At 51.0% G+C, this 18,311-nt stretch overlaps 1 protein-coding gene across 5 annotated transcripts in view; it reads right to left on the bottom strand.

Annotated features, from left to right (window-relative positions):
- Window positions 1-18,311, bottom strand: part of AGAP1 (ArfGAP with GTPase domain, ankyrin repeat and PH domain 1) — a 572,049-nt gene that overhangs the window by 118,431 nt on the left and 435,307 nt on the right. For all 5 annotated transcript variants that reach the window (XM_070368540.1, XM_070368539.1, XM_070368537.1 and 2 more), the window contains one exon: window positions 9,756-9,917. In XM_070368540.1, coding sequence (XP_070224641.1) covers window positions 9,756-9,917 — 162 coding nt within the window. The remainder of the gene's footprint in view (window positions 1-9,755; window positions 9,918-18,311) is intronic.

Raw genomic sequence — 18,311 nt, 5'->3', positions numbered from 1 at the left:
TAACAGCTTCTGTTTGCATCCCTTTGTGATAAGATACACGCGGAAGGCAAAAGGAGAAGAAGGACACAAGCCATCCGATGGCGAAGAACACACCAGTGGCCCGCGCTCGGCCTGCCCTTCCTGGACGTTGGTCTGAGCAGATCACGTCACACTCCCGATTTCATGGCTAATGAAACGCTCTCCAAAGACTCTGACAGCTCTACCATTATTCTGAGAACATCAAGAAGGTGAGAAATTATCTGAGGATCCCCTAAAAGTCAGTTTGACTTGGGAGGGGTCTCTCCACCCAGGCAGAAATCCAATTCAGGGCTCCTGAAGGACAACGCCCATCCTGGGTTCTGCTGATGGACACTGGAGGCTGTGAGAGGCTTGTGCAGAAAAAGGACTCCAAGCTTTAGGGTCAGTAAAAGGAGGGCTCTGCAGCAGACCTGCACACGTAGAAAGCAAGCTTGAGAACAGTCTGCATTTTTCAAAGGCGAGTCTGCTCGTCTGTATGGCAGGCAGTGGAGTGTGTCCTGCTGCACCAGGGGTGTCTGTGGCTGGAGCTCCAAGCCACCTGTGTGTGTGTGCTCAGCTGCTTCAGTCGTGTCTGACCCTTTGTGACCCCATGGAGACTGTAGCCCCACCAGGCTCCTCTCTCCGTGGGATTCTCCAGGCAAGACTACCAGAGTGGGTTGCCACGCCCTCCTCCGGGGATCTTCCTGACCCAGGGATCAAACCCACGTCTCTCACGTCACCTGCACTGGCAGGCAGGCTCTTTACCACTGGCGCCACCTGGGACGCCCCCAAGCCGTCTTATACCACGATTTCTCATGTGTTCACTTTTTGTGCTTTCCTCCCTTTTTTTTGAATAGCAGATATTTCACGCTGGTGCCTCCAGGACCCAAGGTGCTAGGCTGGGGTCCCTTGGGCTTCCTGCACAGGCTGCTCCGGTGGCCGCCGTTTGTTTACAGACCCACTTTTCCACTGGACAGTGGGCATTCTGAAGGCAGGGGCCACCTCAGTCACTCTTCCATCCAGTCCTAGGCATAGCTCTTGGCCTGCACTAGGTGATTAATGCACTTTCATGGAACTCAATCTAACGCTTTCGTTTGCGTGTACTTAAAAAAAAAAAAAAAAGGACCAAAAAGCCCTTCTCTTGTTGTCGGCTCATCATGATGGGAATCGTCTGATCTGGCTTCTCCTGCTGTGATCAACTCATCTTTGTTTATTTCCGACCCGCAGCCTTCCACAAAGGATCTGTGAGCGCTGCCAGCTTCTGTGTGTTTGTGCTGGAAGGACTGAACCCTGCAGGATGGCTTTTGAGTCAACTGCGCCCCATCTAGGATGTCAATGTCTAGAGTAAACCCACATCTACTCAATTTTAGCAAGTTCATTCTTGTGGAAGCTGGAGTTACCACCTGAGAACTCTCTCAGGAAAAATGATCTGGTTTGTGGGGAGTAGGCAAGTCCATCAGGATATCCAGTGTTTCCTACCACGTCTGCCTCAAGGGCAAAGAACCCCAGCCATCCTGGCCCCCTCATCAAAGGTCCTGCGTTGTAGGGAAATCTTCTAGGAAGATGTTACAGTTCTCTTTATTTCACATTCACTCTAATTAACTACTCAGTTCAAAGATTCAGAGGCACTCCAACTAGTTTCCTAACAAGGAGGTTCCGTGAAGGAGTCTTTACTGCTAGGAGGAAATACGGTTGATCGTGGAATTTTGATGGAGAGGATGGTGGAGACCTCTGACTGGCTTTCCTTCCACGGACGGCAGCTGCCAAGATTATAACACGGAGCAGACACACTGCTGCAGCGTTTACAAGGTAGGAGATCCAAGAGTGACCCATGATGGCGACGCCTGACGGCTTTCAGTCTTCTCTGATTTTCACCACTGCTGCTGCTGAGTCGCTTCAGTCGTGTCCGACTCTGTGCGACCCCACAGACGGCAGCCCACCAGGCTCCCCCGTCCCTGGGATTCTCCAGGCAAGAACACTGGAGTGGGTTGCCATTTCCTTCTCCAATGCATGAAAGTGAAAAGTGAAAGTGAAGCCGCTCAGTCGTGTCTGACTCTTAGCGACCCCATGGACTGCAGCCTACCAGGCTCCTCCATCCATGGGATTTTCCAGGCAAGAGTACTGGAGTGGGGTGCCATTGCCTTCTCCGACTTCCCCCACTAACCACTTCCAAATAACACAAAATCCCATGAGAAAGGCCCCATAGTGGCAGGTTCTTGGTCATCATCATGTTTCTTGGCAGTCACGTGTCCTCCATTGCATGTAACATGGAGCAACCAGCGTGTTAACTGTGCCCACAGAGGAAAGGTCAGAGCATCATGGTGAAAAGACGCCTGAATAACAAAAGAAACAAACTGCCCTGCCAAATCCCCAAATGACCCAGCAATGCTCCCAACTGCCCGACACTCAGCATCACCCACTGGTCACAGATGAACCTGAGCCCCCACGCACCTGCAGCTGCTGCTTTTCTGTAAAAATGAGTATGTAGGGAAAAAAGTTGTACCATGCTCCTGCAGAATTCTTCATTTCCTCTCCAAGTGTCTTCCAAAATATCAACTAATTAAAAAAACTTTCTTCCTATGATGAAAGGACACTGATCAATTACAGCAACATCTGTTTTCTTGCGGGAAGGAGGAGAAGGGGAACGACAGAGGAGGAGATGGGGACGACAGAGGAGAAGACGAGGACGACAGAGGAGGAGACGGTTGGATGGCATCACCGACTTGATGGACATGAATGAGTAAACTCTGGGAGTTGTTGATGGACAAGAAGGCCTGGCGTGCTGCAGTCTATGGGGTCACAAAGAATTGGACGTGACTGAGTGACTGAACTGAACTGACTGAAGTGAAAATGAAACTGTTTTGTGACTAATTCAATCACTACCACTGGGGTTTTAGGCTGCTGTAAATAATGACATTTAATCAAAGAGTGATGCCTTTTGTGGCATTTTATTAACTAAGATAACCATTGTGTATTACATTTGCAGAATCCAACATGAAGTTCTACCTGTTAGCTCTCCCTGACTTTTACAACTCACTGCTGGTTTATCTTTCTTCTGGACCACCCGTGCCCTTCTTACATATTCTGCCTGAAATCACAGGTATAGTCCTTGGGGCATATCTTATTAAAAAAATATATTTATTTATTTTCTTTTGTTGTGATGCACATCGAGCACACGAGCTCAGCAGCTGCAGTGAGTGGGCTTAGTACCTCCTCGGCATGTGGGACTCTGGTTCCTGGTTTCCTGACCAGGGATTGAACCGGCATCCCCTGTACTGGAAGGCGAACTCTCAACCACTGGACCACAAGGGAAGCCCCCTTGGTGTGTGTCTTATTCCCATATTAAGGCACTGAATGCCCTGGGGTGAGAGAGGAACTGATTTTTATTTGTCTTGTTTCCCACTGAGCCAAACACACAGAGCTTCCTCTGTGCTTGTTGTATGGTATTTGATGAAAGAATAAAATGATTCACAACTTTAGCTTGTGCTTTGAAAGAATGGAGGAAGACTAAGTCTCATCTGACCTCTGCTAACTGGAGATAATGAAATTTGTAACCATGCTGGAGGCCTCACTTCGGATGGCTTAGTGGGTGCAGCTGCGATGCGCAATTCATTGTGATGTTTCCTCTACCGAGTAATATTTCAGTGTTCATCCATGATCAACCATACAATGGGTCTAAAAAGACTCAGAATGAACAACCAAGGGATGGAGATGAGAAGGATAAAATAAATTCCCTTCTGAGACCTTTAGAACAAAGCACCAAGAACCCAAGGGGACAAAAAAAAAAAATTAAAAAATCAAACAAAAAGAAAACAATAACAAAGAAACAAACAAAACCCCCAACAACAACAAGATTTCTGAGTCCTCTCTTGTATAATAAGATTGGGTAAATCCAGACTGGTCCCGCATTTTTAAAGAAACATCTTTTCTCTACCACCTCTGAATTTGATGATCCATATAAAAGTCAGGGTCTTTACATGGAATCTGAGAAATATCAAGGAAGCCACTCTGCCTGCCCCACTCCTAGATTTAAAAGCCGCTCCACACACCTCAAAGACTTGCTTTTTGCCTGGTGGAAAGAGCTTGAGGCAGAGAATCAAGAGACAGTTCTGTCACCTACCAGCAACCTGACCCTGGACAAGAAAGCCACTTAACCTCTCTCTACTTCTGCCTTTTCACTGGGGAAACAGGGAAATTAACGCCTGATGCAAACTTGCATGAATGTTATAAAACTAACGAGAACTACCCGATTCGGGACCCGGAACCGGGACTGCAGAGATGACTGGCACAGTTTCAGCCATGATAACCTCTCTCCTGGACCCTGGATAAGAAGAATACCCAGAACGGATGGCAACTCAAAGGCAACGGCAAAAGATGGCAAGTCATTAATGATCTGCAAAATCCCCACTGCCCACGGGATATCCAGGCACAGGCCCTTCAACTTGACTCTGGCCATGAGCCCAGGGTCCCCGGGGCTCGCATCCTTCCATAACTTAGGTTTCACTACGGTGGCCCGACCAGTGCTGAACTTGCCGTAGGGGGACCTGGAACCTTGCCTCTCAGGGCAGCCCTGGCTCGGACGAAGTTTTCCTTTTAATATCTGAACCAAAATCCGCTTCCCTGAAGGTCTCACCCACTAGTCCCAGTGATCTCCATCAGGGCCACCCAGGACGCGCTGGGACCGTCTTTCCATGCCCTCATGCCCCCTCGTGCTGGCTCACTGCCTTCCTTTCCCACATCTGAGTTTATGTTTCTTTTTTTTAAAAAAACTTTTATATTGGGGTACAGCCAATTCACAGCGTTGTGATAGTTTCAGGTGGACAGCAGGGCAGCTCAGCCATACATTATACATACACACATATCCATTCTCCCCAAAGCTCCTCTCCCACCCAGGCTGCCACATAACATGGAGCAAAGTTCCCTAAATAGTTGGTCCTTGGAGTTATCCGTCTTAAATAAAGCAGTGTGTACAAGTCCATCCCAAACTCCCTAACTATGAATTCACTTTGGTTGGTCTGTAATCACTGTAGAGTTTAGCCCCCAGATCTGAACCTATCCATTTTCTTAAATATAACTAATAATTCTGAGCAAGTCAAATTCAATTTAAAATCGAGACTATCGCTGATATTTTAATCCCATTGTTCCCGATGGTCTATTAAATAAGAATACAAGTAGTATTCATGATGCAAAAGATTATTTTTTTTTTAAAGCTAAATGCCGCCTTCACGTTTTTCGTGGGAAGCCTGGAGGCTGCTGGTTTCTGAGAAGCTTACCCTCAAAGTTATACTCAGCAGTGAAGTGCCCCATTGCTGACATTCTTCACAAATGGTCTAGTTTTCCCTGGTAAAGACATCACAAAAGTGTTTTTATCATTACAAATGGGGCCACGGAACTGGGAAATGTTCACGTATTTTTAGAGAGTGCGTGTATGGAAAGAACAGACCCATATCTGCAGGAGCCTCCAGATAGGCAGGTGGGGGGCCTGATACCGGTGATGCAGAGGGTGCAGGGGACATGCGCAAGGTCCTCCCATGGTCAGCACCACGGCGGCCAGCTCTCACCCGCCCAAAGACACAGCTCAGCTCTCAGTGCTGGGAACACCCAGACACACCCCCGCCTTTCCAAGGCACTTCTGCCTTAGACGACACGTAAGGCCACCCCCACTAGCTCACACCTCGCAGTTCTTCCACACTCAGCCCCTCCCAACCCCAGAGGGGCTGGACTACTCTGTGGTATTGACTCTCTCTATGGGCTTCTCAGGTGGTACAGTGGGAAGGAATCCACCTGCAGAGGCCAGAGATGCAAGTTCAATCCCTGGGTGGGCAAGATCCCCTGGAGGAGGGCATGGCAACCCACTCCAGTATTCTTGACAGGAGAATTCCACAGAGCCTGGAAGGCTGCAGTCCGTGGGGTCATAGAGTTGGACACCCCTGAGCGACTGAGCACGTATGAGGGCTGGGTTATATTTGAACCCAGTGACCACGCTGGAACTCAAAATATTCATGAAGGAACTCTTTGGTCACAGTTGCTACTCCCGTAATTTATGAGATTCAATCCATTCATTTTAAGTTGTAAATACAGGAAGATGACCACTATTCTAGTTAATTTAGGTTACACCGTTTTCAACTATCCTGTGTAGACCTGTTCTTCTGCAGGAAAGAACCTCTGCAATCGAGTCTGATGAGGGCCAGGGCAGCGAGGAAGTCAGGGAAGGAAGATCGTTACGGCACCAAGGGTCCCCACATGGACAGAGTTTCTGGAATTTCAGGCAACGTTAAGTATTTGATGAAGGCACACTTTCAGTCTTTACTTTCTGAACAAAGACACCGCAAAGGTAAGAAATGCCCAGTGACAGAAACTTGGTGCTCAGCTGAGAGCCTAGGCAGAGTGGGGATCCCTTACGGGCTTGGTGGGGGACGGTTCAGACGTGCACACGTGGCGCTCCGACCCCTCCCTCAGCAGGGCTCAGGCCAGGCCCTTGGGGGGCCACAGGGGACAGAGACTTCCGGTCTACTGCACTGATGTTAGATCAGGGCCCAGATGTGCCCAGGGGTGTGTAAGAGGCACTGGGAAAGGCATGAGCGTTCATGGCCTCTGCTAGCTCGTCCCCGCCTGCCCTCCACCGCCCTTGGAGGCAGGCCTGGGTGGCAGCGTCAGTAGCTCTGACGTCTTTGGTGTCTCACCGGGTTTGGTCAAGGAGGTGGCGGCAGGGGACCAGGGGCAACGGGGACAGGGAGGCCAGGGGCTTCTCTGGGGCTCCTCAGCCTCCGGGTCACCAGGTGGCATGTGTCCTTCCCCGGATGGAGGTCTTCCCAGGACGCCTCCCTCTGGGTCTTATAACCAGCTCCTCCTTTCCCTGTTACCCCCTGGGGGCCCACCCCACCCCTACAGCTCTTCCCACACCCTGCCCACGCTTCTACAGACAGTCCCTGTGGAAAATTCCCATCAATGACCCAGCCGAGGGCGCCATGTTCTCCCTGGAACATGGAGTGAAATAGCTGACTCTCAGTGGAACTGAAAGTTTCTTATTCTCTATAGAGATTTGAGTCTAGTCATCTGATCCAACAGGGCGTCTCAAAACCTACATGATTCATCCACTTCATGGACATCATCTAGAGAACTTTTTACTATCTGCAGTTGCAACTGCTCAGCATGAGGTCAAGCCAAAGAGAATATACTGGCAATAACAAGTCACAATGCTTTGCAGGAAAGAGAAATATAAATATTTTTAACAATTAAAATTAAACAATCCTCTAAAAATATACACCTAGCTTTCATTTTAAGAAGGCTTCGCTTCGATGGTTCCCACAATACACTTTGATTAATAGTTATTAAGAAAATTTTAAAAATTGTGCATCATTGTGAATCTAAAATTATTTCAATTGAACAATGCGTTCTGACTTCAAAGATGTTAAAATGTGAAAAAAAAAAAATAATATGCCTTGGATATAGCCTGTCTCCCCAAAATGACTCATTTATAGTTGGGAAGGTAACTTTTCCTAGGGAAAAATGATCCGTTTTCTTTTTACAGAGAACCGGTCTTATTTTCTAGTGGAAAGATGTCATGGATATGGCATCATAGGGATGGTCCTCTTAACTACAAAGCGAGGCACGGTGTCCTTTCTAGTCATTAGCACTGAACCTCTGAACACACATCAACCGACACCCATCAAACATGCCCGAGATGCTGTTGTGATTTCTAATTTGGGTGCTTCTGAATCTGCCTTTCTGTTGGCATCACCACCTCGGCAGGAAGGCCCTTAATGAAAGGGTCTGTGGTTGGCTTGGGGCGGAGGACCTGACTCAGCCTCGACACAGGCTATCGCTCAGAGCCCACAGTCCCATCCCAGTAACGCAGGAAGTGGAAGATGGAAGCATTCCAGGCATCCGACAAGCCTCCTGTCACTTCTCGAACTTTCTGCGAACCCACTGGATGACAAAGATGCTGATTTGAACCGGCAGCCCAATTAAACGCGCAACCGCTACTAATTTACTTTCAGGCTGTATCTTATTCACACAGTGTTCACTGCGCCAGGAGGTGGGTGGAATGATTAGAAGGGATGAAATGTATGTAATGAAGTGATAGGTGGACTTGATAATCAGCTTCTACCAAGTGGTACCTTTTTAACAAAAGTCATTCGTTGGAACACGTGGCAAGCACGGTGGACGTTTATCTGTGAAATGGGCCTGAGCCCTTCCCCTGAGGCAGATCCTACTCTTCCCCGGGGCCCGTGGGGCACCTGCTCCCCACCTGGCCGGTGGCCACGCATCTTTTCGACTTTACCCCAGTCCTCTTGTAGGGGGTGGGCGTGTGGCCACCCATTTGTGGCTGGGGGCTTTCTGCTGAAGTTTTTGGAAGGCGTTGCATCAATGCTCAGCATCTGTGGGCAATTTATTTTCCAGTGGGAAGGCCAGTGGTGTCTGAGTGGGTGTTTTGATTCACAATCATTATTTTTCACCACTGCTGATGTAACAGAATCATCCTCATTTATCATGACAGGAGAAAATCCGTTTTTATGGGCTAAACTTGTTAGCAGGAAGCTATGGGAGGCAAAATGGTAAGACTGGCACTGAAAAAGGGCTTCTAGACTCTTTCCTGGCACTGTGAGAGCCCCAGCAAGCTCCCTGACACTCTGAACCTCGGTCTCCTCATTATAAATGAAAATGCCACGGACTCACAGAATTACGGTAAACGACACAGCGCTTGTACTGTAAACTCTGCTCCTGCCTTGCTAACAAATGCATCATGGGCGGCTTATCTCATTTAAGCTTATCTCCAGATATTAGGAAGGAACAGGCACTTTCTTTCACACTCAAACCTGCAGTTTGAACAGTCAAAAGAGTATCTCCGAAAAAGTGCAGCAGAGATAGAGAAAGAAAAGGACGTAAGTTACAAAGGTTGTTTCTGGCACACGTGGAATCCTTGCTGAAACCAGACTCCTTTACTCTCACTGGTCTCACCAATCATTATTCATGTTACACGACAGTGTCCTCACATTTGAACCTTCCTTTGCAGTATCTCTTTAACTTGTTTATTACAATGCATTGATTTCACCTCCCACCATGCCTGTGTGTGCATGTCCACCTCCACTCGCACACCAAGGAATAAAAAAAAAGTAACTCCAGCAGAAGGAGCCACTTCTGAAAGATCACGTGGGCCCAGCCCTGAGCATAAAACCTGACTTCAACAAGTCAGAGGAGAACCAAGACAGATGGTGCCCACAGAAATACTAATGCAGCTCACAAAACAGCAAGAGCGATGGGCATTAATAGAGGGGCGGTTATCATCAGCCGAAGCTGGAAGCCAGGGTTGGAGCGGCTGTCTTAACTCGAGCTGAGTCTAGCGGGGATCAGGGGAGACTCCTACATCAGGAGGCTGGTCTTTTTTGGACGAAGACAACGGGGCACAGCTTGGCTGGAGTGGACACCCAAACCCAGCTCGCCGAGGTCGGGCAAGACCAAACAACCTGCCCGGATGACTGGGGGGCTGGGCCACCAGTGTCACCACGGACCCAGCGGCAGCTGTCAGGAGGTAAGACAGCTGATGTGGCTGGGCAGTCTGGAGGATCAGTGGGGAGAGAGAGGGCCCCCAGCACCGCCTCGTAAATAGAAAGCACACGCAGTGACCTGCATCCCCAAGCATTTGTGGTTCGGAGGGTAAACGATGCTACGAATGAGAGGAGTGAGAATCACTTTTCAGAAACGTGAACTCTGCCCCCGAAAGTCTTTGGAAGGTGGGGTGGGGTGGGGCGCCTTACCGTCAGCGGTGCCGGAGAGGCCGTCGGCTTTGAAGTTGCTCGTGCTTTTCTTCCTCCGATGCTTCTTTCTGTTGGCGTGAGGGGAGGGGGGCGGGTCGAGCTTGGGGCTGGCGGTGCTGGAAATGCTGGGGCTCGAGCACAGGGGGTCACCCAGCCCCGTGTCTGCCGCCGGACCGGAAAAGGAAAAGAGCGCAGAGGTCAGCACGGAGAAACCAGACTCTGCCAAGGATCACAGCAACGTTCCTCCAGTTACCAAGCCCCAGAAACAGTCTCCGAACCGGGGGCTCAGAGGTCAGGGCGCCCCATGCCCGAACACGCCACCTGCCATTCCAAAGCAGGAGCCCCTTTCGGAATCTTCTTTTTGCTCAGGAGAATTGAAAGTCCTCCTTTTTTTTTTTTAAGACCAGTGCTTCTCCAACTTTATTACTTAAAAATTTTTTTTATTGGAGTAGAGTTGATTTGAATGTTGCTTTAGCTCCAGGTGTGCAGGAAAGTGCGTCAGTGATACATATACATACGCCCACTCTTTTTTTAAGATTCTTTTCCCATATAGGTCACTACAGTCTGTTGAGCAGAGCTTCCTGTGCGACACAGTGGGTTCTTCTTAGTTACTATTTTATATATAGTCACGTGTGTATGTCAGCCCCAACCCATTCTCCTTTCCCCCGGTCACCATAAGTTCGGAAGATTCTACATATGAGTGATACCATATCATATTCGTCTTTATCTGATTTATAAAGTTCTCTATTTTGCATGTTTGGAGTTCTGGAAAAGGAAAGTGGCGGTGGGGGGGAGGGGGTTTACTTGTTTATTTTTCTCTTCTCACAAATAATCTGATCTATTAGGGATGAAAGACATGCTCAGGAATACATAGCACAGTGTCATCTTAAGTGGGGTTGAGCCGTGTGTGTGCTTACGCACAAGATACAGGTATGTCTGATTCTCTGTCTCCTTCCCTCAAGACGTCGTAGGACCAGACGTCAGCTGACCACTCGTGAGACGCCGCAGGCCGCCTCCCTGTGTCACCAATGTCCAGCAACAGTGCTTAGAAGCCCACGGCAGACCCGGCAATTTTTGATTCGCTGAACCTACTTAACAAAATGTTAAAACCAGTGCACCGGAAGTGAAACTCTCAACTAATGATGTCTAACTTTATCAGAGAGAAGAACACAACACCCTTAAAAGACCTGAAATGAACATGCAATTCAGCAGAATAAACAAATTCACTGAGAAAGGGATGAAGGAACACCATCCAGATACCTCCAAGCTCCTAACAATTCATCATTTCATGACACAGAATCTTTGTTAACTCAAAAGACAGAACCTTCTGTGTGATGAATTAATAAACATTCGTTCATTCAACGAATGTTCTTTTGAGCACTTACTGTTCTTGAGTCACTTTTCTAGATGTCTGGGATGCACCACTGAGAATAACAAAGGTCCCTGTCTGAGTGGCATTGAGACAGCCGCGGGGTCACAGCCCAGACTTCGTCACAAGGTGGTGAAAGGGGAAAGCAGCTCATGGAGAGTGGACATTACAGAGGTGGTGGAGGGGTGGGGTGGGTACAGAGAGGGTCTTGATGAGAAGGCAACACGTGGGCCAACGATTAAAGATGGTGAAGACATGAGAACTCAAGTGCATACCTCGGGGAGGAGGAAATCACCAGAACCTGGCCCTAAGACCAGGTGTGCATGCTGGCGGTGTCCCAGAAACACAGAGGGGAGACTGGCCAGGGCCAGTGAGGACGGGAGACTCAGACAGGGTGTCATCAGAGAGGAAGGGGCCCAGACACTGTCTAGGACCCGGCTCTTATTCTGGGGAGCCGCTGCAGGGTTTTGAACAGAAGGATGACCTGATTTTGAATATAAAGATACTTGAGGGTCTCCCTGGTGCCCCAGTGGTAAAGACTCCTCCTGCCAGTGCAGGAGAGACAGGCTCGATTCCTGATCTGGGGAGACCCCACCTGCCACAGGGACAACGAAGCCCGTGGGCCGTAACCGATGAGCCTGTGCTCTAGGGCCTGGGAGCCACAGCCACGAAGCCCGTGGGCCATAACCGACGAGTCTGTGCTCCAAGGCCCAGGAGCCACAGCTACACGAAGCCCGTGGGCCGTAACCGATGAGTCTGTGCTCCAGGGCCTGGGAGCCACAGCCGCTGAAGCCCATGGGCCGTAACCGATGAGCCTGTGCTCTAGGGCCTGGGAGCCACAGCCACGAAGCCCGTGGGCCATAACCGACGAGTCTGTGCTCCAAGGCCCAGGAGCCACAGCTACACGAAGCCCGTGGGCGGTAACCGATGAGCCTGTGCTCCAGGGCCTGGGAGCCACAGCCGCTAACCCATGGGCGAACCGTGAGCCTGTGCTCCAGGGCCTGGGAGCCACAGCCATGAAGCCCGTGGGCCATAACCGACGAGTCTGGGGCCCAGGAGCCACAGCTAACCCCCGAGCCTGAGCCTGTGCTCCAGGCCCAGGCCAGCTGGGGCCACACCGCCTGTGCTCTAGGGCTGGGAGCCACAGCCATGAAGCCCGTGGGCCATAACCGACGAGTCTGTGCTCCAAGGCCCAGGAGCCACAGCTACACGAAGCCCGTGGGCCGTAACCGATGAGTCTGTGCTCCAGGGCCTGGGAGCCACAGCCGCTGAAGCCCATGGGCCGTAACCGATGAGCCTGTGCTGGGAGCCACAGCCACGAAGCCCGTGGGCTGGGAGCCCAGGAGCCAGCCACGTGGGCCGTAAACCGATGAGTCTGTGTTCCAGGGCCTGGGAGCCACAGCCGCTGAAGCCCATGGGCGTAACGATGAGCCTGTGTCTAGGGCTGGGAGCCACAGCCACGCCCAGGAGCCCAGGGAGCCAGCTACACAAAGCCCGTGGGCCGTAACCGATGAGCCTGTGCTCCAGGGCCCAGGAGCCACAGCTGCTGAAGCCCATGGGCCGTAACTGATGAGCCTGTGCTCTAGGGCTGGGAGCCACAGCTGCTGAAGCCCACGTGCCGAGAGCTTGTGCTTCAGAACAAGAGAAGCCACTGCAGTGAGAAACCAAGCGTGGCGACTAGAGCCGCGCCCTACTCGCCACAGCTAGAGAAAAGCCTCTGCAGCAACGAAGACCCAGCACAGCCAAAAACAAATAAGCAAACAACATTTTTATAAAGAGATACTGGAAATACGAATTTAAAATACTTTTATTTTATGAACCCCTGGAACATTTTAGCATGTATTAAGAAATATAAAAAAACAAAAAACAAAAAACAACTTTGTATCTTTTAAGCTCTACACCCAGCTCCAGGAATGTCCTAGGAAGCAACTTCCTGATGTCCTAAGGCCAGTAGCGCCTTTCCCATCCCTGCTCAGTCAGGAGGGTCAACCTTCTTCCCATCCCCTGTGGAGCCAAGGCCTCTGGGAGCCTGTCCTGGGAAGGGTATAAGAGTCAACCCACGGCTCCTTCCTGCAGGAGAACCTGCCTCCAGGAGACTGGGTCTCTAGGTTGACTCTTTATCCACATGGTCATTTCTTCTTCATTTTCTCTCCAACTTGCTGCCTGCTCTCCACCAAAGGCACACTCACCCTGGGTCTGACTCCTCCCCTATAGACTCCCCTCCCCTCCAGGTCCAGGGAGTATGGCTAACTGCAGGAGGGCTCCTCTCTTGCTAGCTTTTCACCTTTTCAATGATCCCAGTCTTCTGTAATATAAATCTTTTAAAAATAGCATTTCTAATACACATGCATTTTGAAAATACTAGATCCCACTGTAAATAAAATACCCCACTGTACGTAAGACTGTACATAGATATCACAGGGGAAAAAAAAAAGGTTAGCCTAGTTAATGTTGTTGTTTAGTCGCTAAGTCGTGTCCGACTCTTTGCGACCCCATGGCCTGAAGCCCACCAGGCCCCTGTGTCCATGGGATTTCCCAGGCAAGAACACTGGAGTGGGTTGCCATTTCCTCCTCCAGGGGATCTTCCTGACCCAGGGATTGGGCCCTCACCTCTTGAATTGGCAGGTGGATTCTTTACCACTGAGCCACCGGGGAAGCCCCCAGTCTAGTTAATACCTGTGCACAATTTCAGACAGTTCGGAAGCTGCCTGATACTGCGGAAGTGTCCAGGGACCCCAGGGTCACTAGCTGATCCTAAAGCAATCCTTTGACATGTTAGTCAGTGCTCAAGCCTTACGATGACTATATTTGTCATTTCAAATATTTTCTGCCCAGGTTTCAAAAGTCTTCATGCTCTGACCATATCCTCTTTGACTGTGAAGTGTTAAGAACCCACCGTGTGCCAGGCTGGGTGACAGGGCATGGGGAAACTGCCCTCTAGTCATGGAGGCAGATGGGGGTGCAGGCCAAGACTGCTGCCCTCTGCTGCAGCAGGGCTGGTGTTTTATTACTTCCCTCTGTCCCTTGGCACCACAGTTCGAAAGCATCAATTCTTTGGCACTCAGCCTTCTTTACAGTCCAACTCTCACATCCATACATGTCTGGACTAGAGGGTGAAAACCCCTGTCCCCATGGACTTGACTTTTAATGACTGAGAGGATGCCTGTCTGGCCACTTGCTTGATACACCCAGGAAAGACTATATCTCCTGGGCAATAGAGTTTGAAGAGGGGGAATCAGATCTATGGCAGAAACACCAAGATTCCCTGGAGAAGGAAATGGCAACCCACTCCAGTACTCTTGCCTAGAAAATTCCATGGATGGAGGAGCCTGGTGGGCTACAGTCCCTAGGGTCGCAAAGAGTGAGACAAGACTGAGTGTCTTCACTCACTTTAATCCTATGCAAACAGAAGTGCCACCCACACACAGAGAGAAGTAAGGTGGGGAACCATCCTCACATCCACAGTCACCGAGGCAGGCTGGCTCCGTGGCCTCCCTCGAGGAACACGAATGTGGCTCCAGGAGGAGCCGCCAGGACCCAGAGCATGAGTGACAGAGAAAAAGGAACCACGGAGCCAGGGAAGGGGCCAGGAGCGGGTTTGGCGTGGGGAGGGTGAAGGGCAGAACGAAAACACACGGGTCCTGATCTGGGCCCTGCAGGAAGGGAGGGAGGCGGGAGGTGAGCTTTCAGAATAACTCAGCTAGTAATAGAGACAACGATCACAATGACGAAACCAGAAAGCAGGACCAGCTGTTTGTGAGCCCAGGAATCCCGTCTCAGACAAGGAGGGGCAAGGATAAAGGAAGTGATGTGTACCCGTTGCTTGGAAACCGAGAAGCATTTCCCATCTACCATCTGGCTTGCTGCTCACAGGACCAAGACCCAGTCAAGAGCACCACTGCTGAAGTCTAGAGACTGCAGGCGACGCTGGAGCCCCGTCTCTTCTCCCTGTCCGGGTCAATGCCTCAATGCTGGCCCAAGCCCTGCACACGTGATCCCAAGTCTCTCGCTGGAGGAAGGACAGATAACCACGATGTGGCCGGGCGTCCACAGTGGGTGGGCTAAGCGGGAGTCAGGCACGGAAGTCCCTGGGAAAACCAGGTGCTCCAGGCTGGGGTCCGTGGGGGCAGGAACAGCTCTGGGGTGGACTGCTGGGCAAAGCCAGGCAGCTGCCCAGGAATGAAGGGTCCTGCCAGGAACTGTGTGTTGGGGCCAGGTGGGCTGACTGCAGCAGCAGGAGCACCCACCAGGCGAGGGGCTGGCGTCTGTGGCCCCAAGGATGGGGTTGGGGTAGCGAGTCGCAACAGAGGCCGAGCAGGGGCAGGCTGGGTGGTGGTTAGGGAGGCCTGGAGCAGAGAGGGTCACCGGCAGCCCTGACCATTCTCTAGGCTGGGTACCACGTCAAGGATGCTCTGGTTTCTAGTGACCTGGGTTCCGTGTCTGGGTGCTGGTATCTGAATGCCCGGCTCCTAGATCCTGAGAACTCCCTTTCAAGAGGAGGTGTTTAAACAGTCCCCTGGTTTAAAATACGACCCATCAAAACACACTGGGCTTCTGTGCTGTGCTTTTCCATCTCTGATGACTCCTCTTGTCTGACAAAGTATCCCTCAACCTGAAAAGCCCCTGACAGCCCAACCCCAGACCCTGAAACTGCACCTGCAGAACACAGTCCGCTCCTCCTGAGAACAAACAATGCATCTTGTTTTGTATCAATTAGTGGACACCGGACAGGTGGCCCTGTCGATGGCCTTAAACATGAGAGGGGGCGAAGCAGAGGGCAGAAGAGGGGAGACGGGGAGAGAAGAAAGCCACAGCAAATTAGAAAGGGGAGCGCCTCATTACACCCCCTCTCACCCGGCTTTGATGGAGGGACCCAGAGCCCCCGAGATGCGGCGCTGAACCTGGATGGGCCGGTCCTCCGCCATCCCGCGCGCTCAATGCTAGCCATTAGTTCTTCCCAATCGGGCATCAGTGTTCAACCCACACCCCAAAAAATACATAATACGAGCAATAATGATAACAATCTGCAGGCTCTCGAGCTTCAGTACGTGAAGTATGAGTCAAAGAAGCAGTTTAACTTTTCACTCGGAGAGCTGACAAGCATGACTAGAGGGAGAATAAAATAACATTCCGTCCGCATAAATATCAAGCAGCCTGCTCGAGACTGATGGGCCAGGAATGTATTCTTAGCCATCATTCCGGCAGACAGGCCCAAGGACACTCATAACTTATTTTACAATCATTTAGTTTCAGCTCAAGTGGAAAACGTGACAACTTATCTCTGCTGACAAGATGCCATATCGAACCTTACAATTAACTCTCCTCCGATTATCTGCCCAGCCGATCATTAGCTGGGCCATTTTCGATGAACTGTTGCGGGGAGCGTGCCTCGGTGATGGCCGTCGGTGCCAGGTGTGAGGATGGGTTTTTGACATCTCCGGCTGCTATTCAAATAGACCGGGCTCCGTGCCCCCAACTCCCAAGGCCCTGCTTCTCCCAAGGGGTCTCCCAGTGTGTGTGCCGGGCAGGGGGAGTCCTGCGCCGTGCTGAGTGGGAGCTGAGCGTCCCCGTGACCGTTAGCACTGCAACAAAACCTGTATTACTACGGCCAGTGCTCCTCCAGCAGACGTGTGCTCCTCACCCCCCAGAGTCTATTTCAGGGAGCCAGGGGCTCTGGAGGGACACCTCCCACCACTCCTCCTTACTGGGCTTGACCTGCAGAGGGGACACCAAGAATTCCCTGCAGGACTCCCCCGCCCTGCCCCATGCACGCTGTCTGGGGGTGCTGCTGATGGTCCTGAGAGCAGGCTGACTGTTAATTTCCTAGTGTTGAAGAAAGAGGGCTTCCTCAGTGGCTCAGCGGTAAAGACTCCATCTGCCAATGCAGGAGACACGGGTTCCATCCCTAGATGGGGGAAGATTCCCCCGGAGAAGGAAATGGCTACCCGCTCCGGTATTTATTCTTGCCTGGAGAAATCCAGCGGATGGAGCAGCCTGGCGGGCTACAGACCATGGGGTTGCAAAGAGTCGGACATGACTGAGTGATGGAACGATGGGGAATGCTTTAAAAGGCATGCTCACAAGCCTGGAGGGCGTCCCTGGTGGCTCTGCGGTAAAGAATCCTGCCAGTGCAAGGAGACATGGGTTCAATCCCTGGTCCAGAAAGACTCCGTGCGTTGAGCTGAAGGGAAGTCACAACAGCAGGGCTCCAGAGCCCGGGAGCCCGGCTGAGCCGACCTTCCACAGCCACTGAAGCCTGAGTACTCTAGAGCCCGTGTTCCACGAGAGAAGCCGCTGCAGTGAGCCAAGCACCACAATTACGGAGCAGCCCCTTGCTGCAACTAGAGAAAAGCCCATGCAGCAATGAAGGCCCAGGATGGCCAAAGAACCGTAAATAAATAAAACTATAAAACAGAAGCCTGAATGTCTATTAAAAAAATTAAAAAAGGGAAAGGACCGTGAATGCATATTAGCTGTTCTTTCTCACTCTCAAATAGAGCCTACCTTGCTCATTTGACAGGATTAGGACCACATAGAACTAAAAAAATCTTCGTGTTTTGGTATTACGAGAATTCAAAATGATCAAAGACAGCTATTTGTCGGGGACGGGTGGTGGTGGTGGGGGAGATCACTGGAGAGCTGAAACCTTTCAAACACTCAAGATGAAGCCATCACAGGAGCCGGTCCATTAAAACCCATTTCCTTCAAGACAAAAGCCGACGGTATAAAGCCAATTTGGACCTTCACGAAGGGCTCTGCTCTCCCTGGAGCTCAGAGAGACGTGTGGGCCGGTAAATAAAGAACCAGGCCACCTCTGCCATCCAAGGAAATCACAACATCCCGGGCCTCTGTTAAAAGGTTGAGTGTGAAGTGAAGTTCAAAACCTCGCCCCTTCTCACAGTCCTTTTGACGGGAGCTTTCAACAGGAGGAGGTTTACTTGAATCCCCATCTCTGAAGATGTTTCAGAGCCCGGCACATTGTCCGGCTCCCTTTGCGGCTGGCGGCGCGCACACAGAGGGTACACGGTGTCAGAAGAAGGGGCAGCGGGGACACGGTGGGGGGCCCGGGAAGATGACAGGTGCTGGGGAAAAGGGACCGACAACACAGCATTCGACGGACTCACAGAAGTGGGAGGAAAGGAAGACAATAGTGGGGGCCGGGGTGAAGGCAGAAGACGGGGAGAGGG

Source organism: Bos mutus, chromosome 3, assembly GCF_027580195.1.
Source record: "Bos mutus isolate GX-2022 chromosome 3, NWIPB_WYAK_1.1, whole genome shotgun sequence".
NCBI lineage: Eukaryota > Metazoa > Chordata > Mammalia > Artiodactyla > Bovidae > Bos > Bos mutus.
This window is presented reverse-complemented; position numbering and strand designations above follow the sequence as displayed.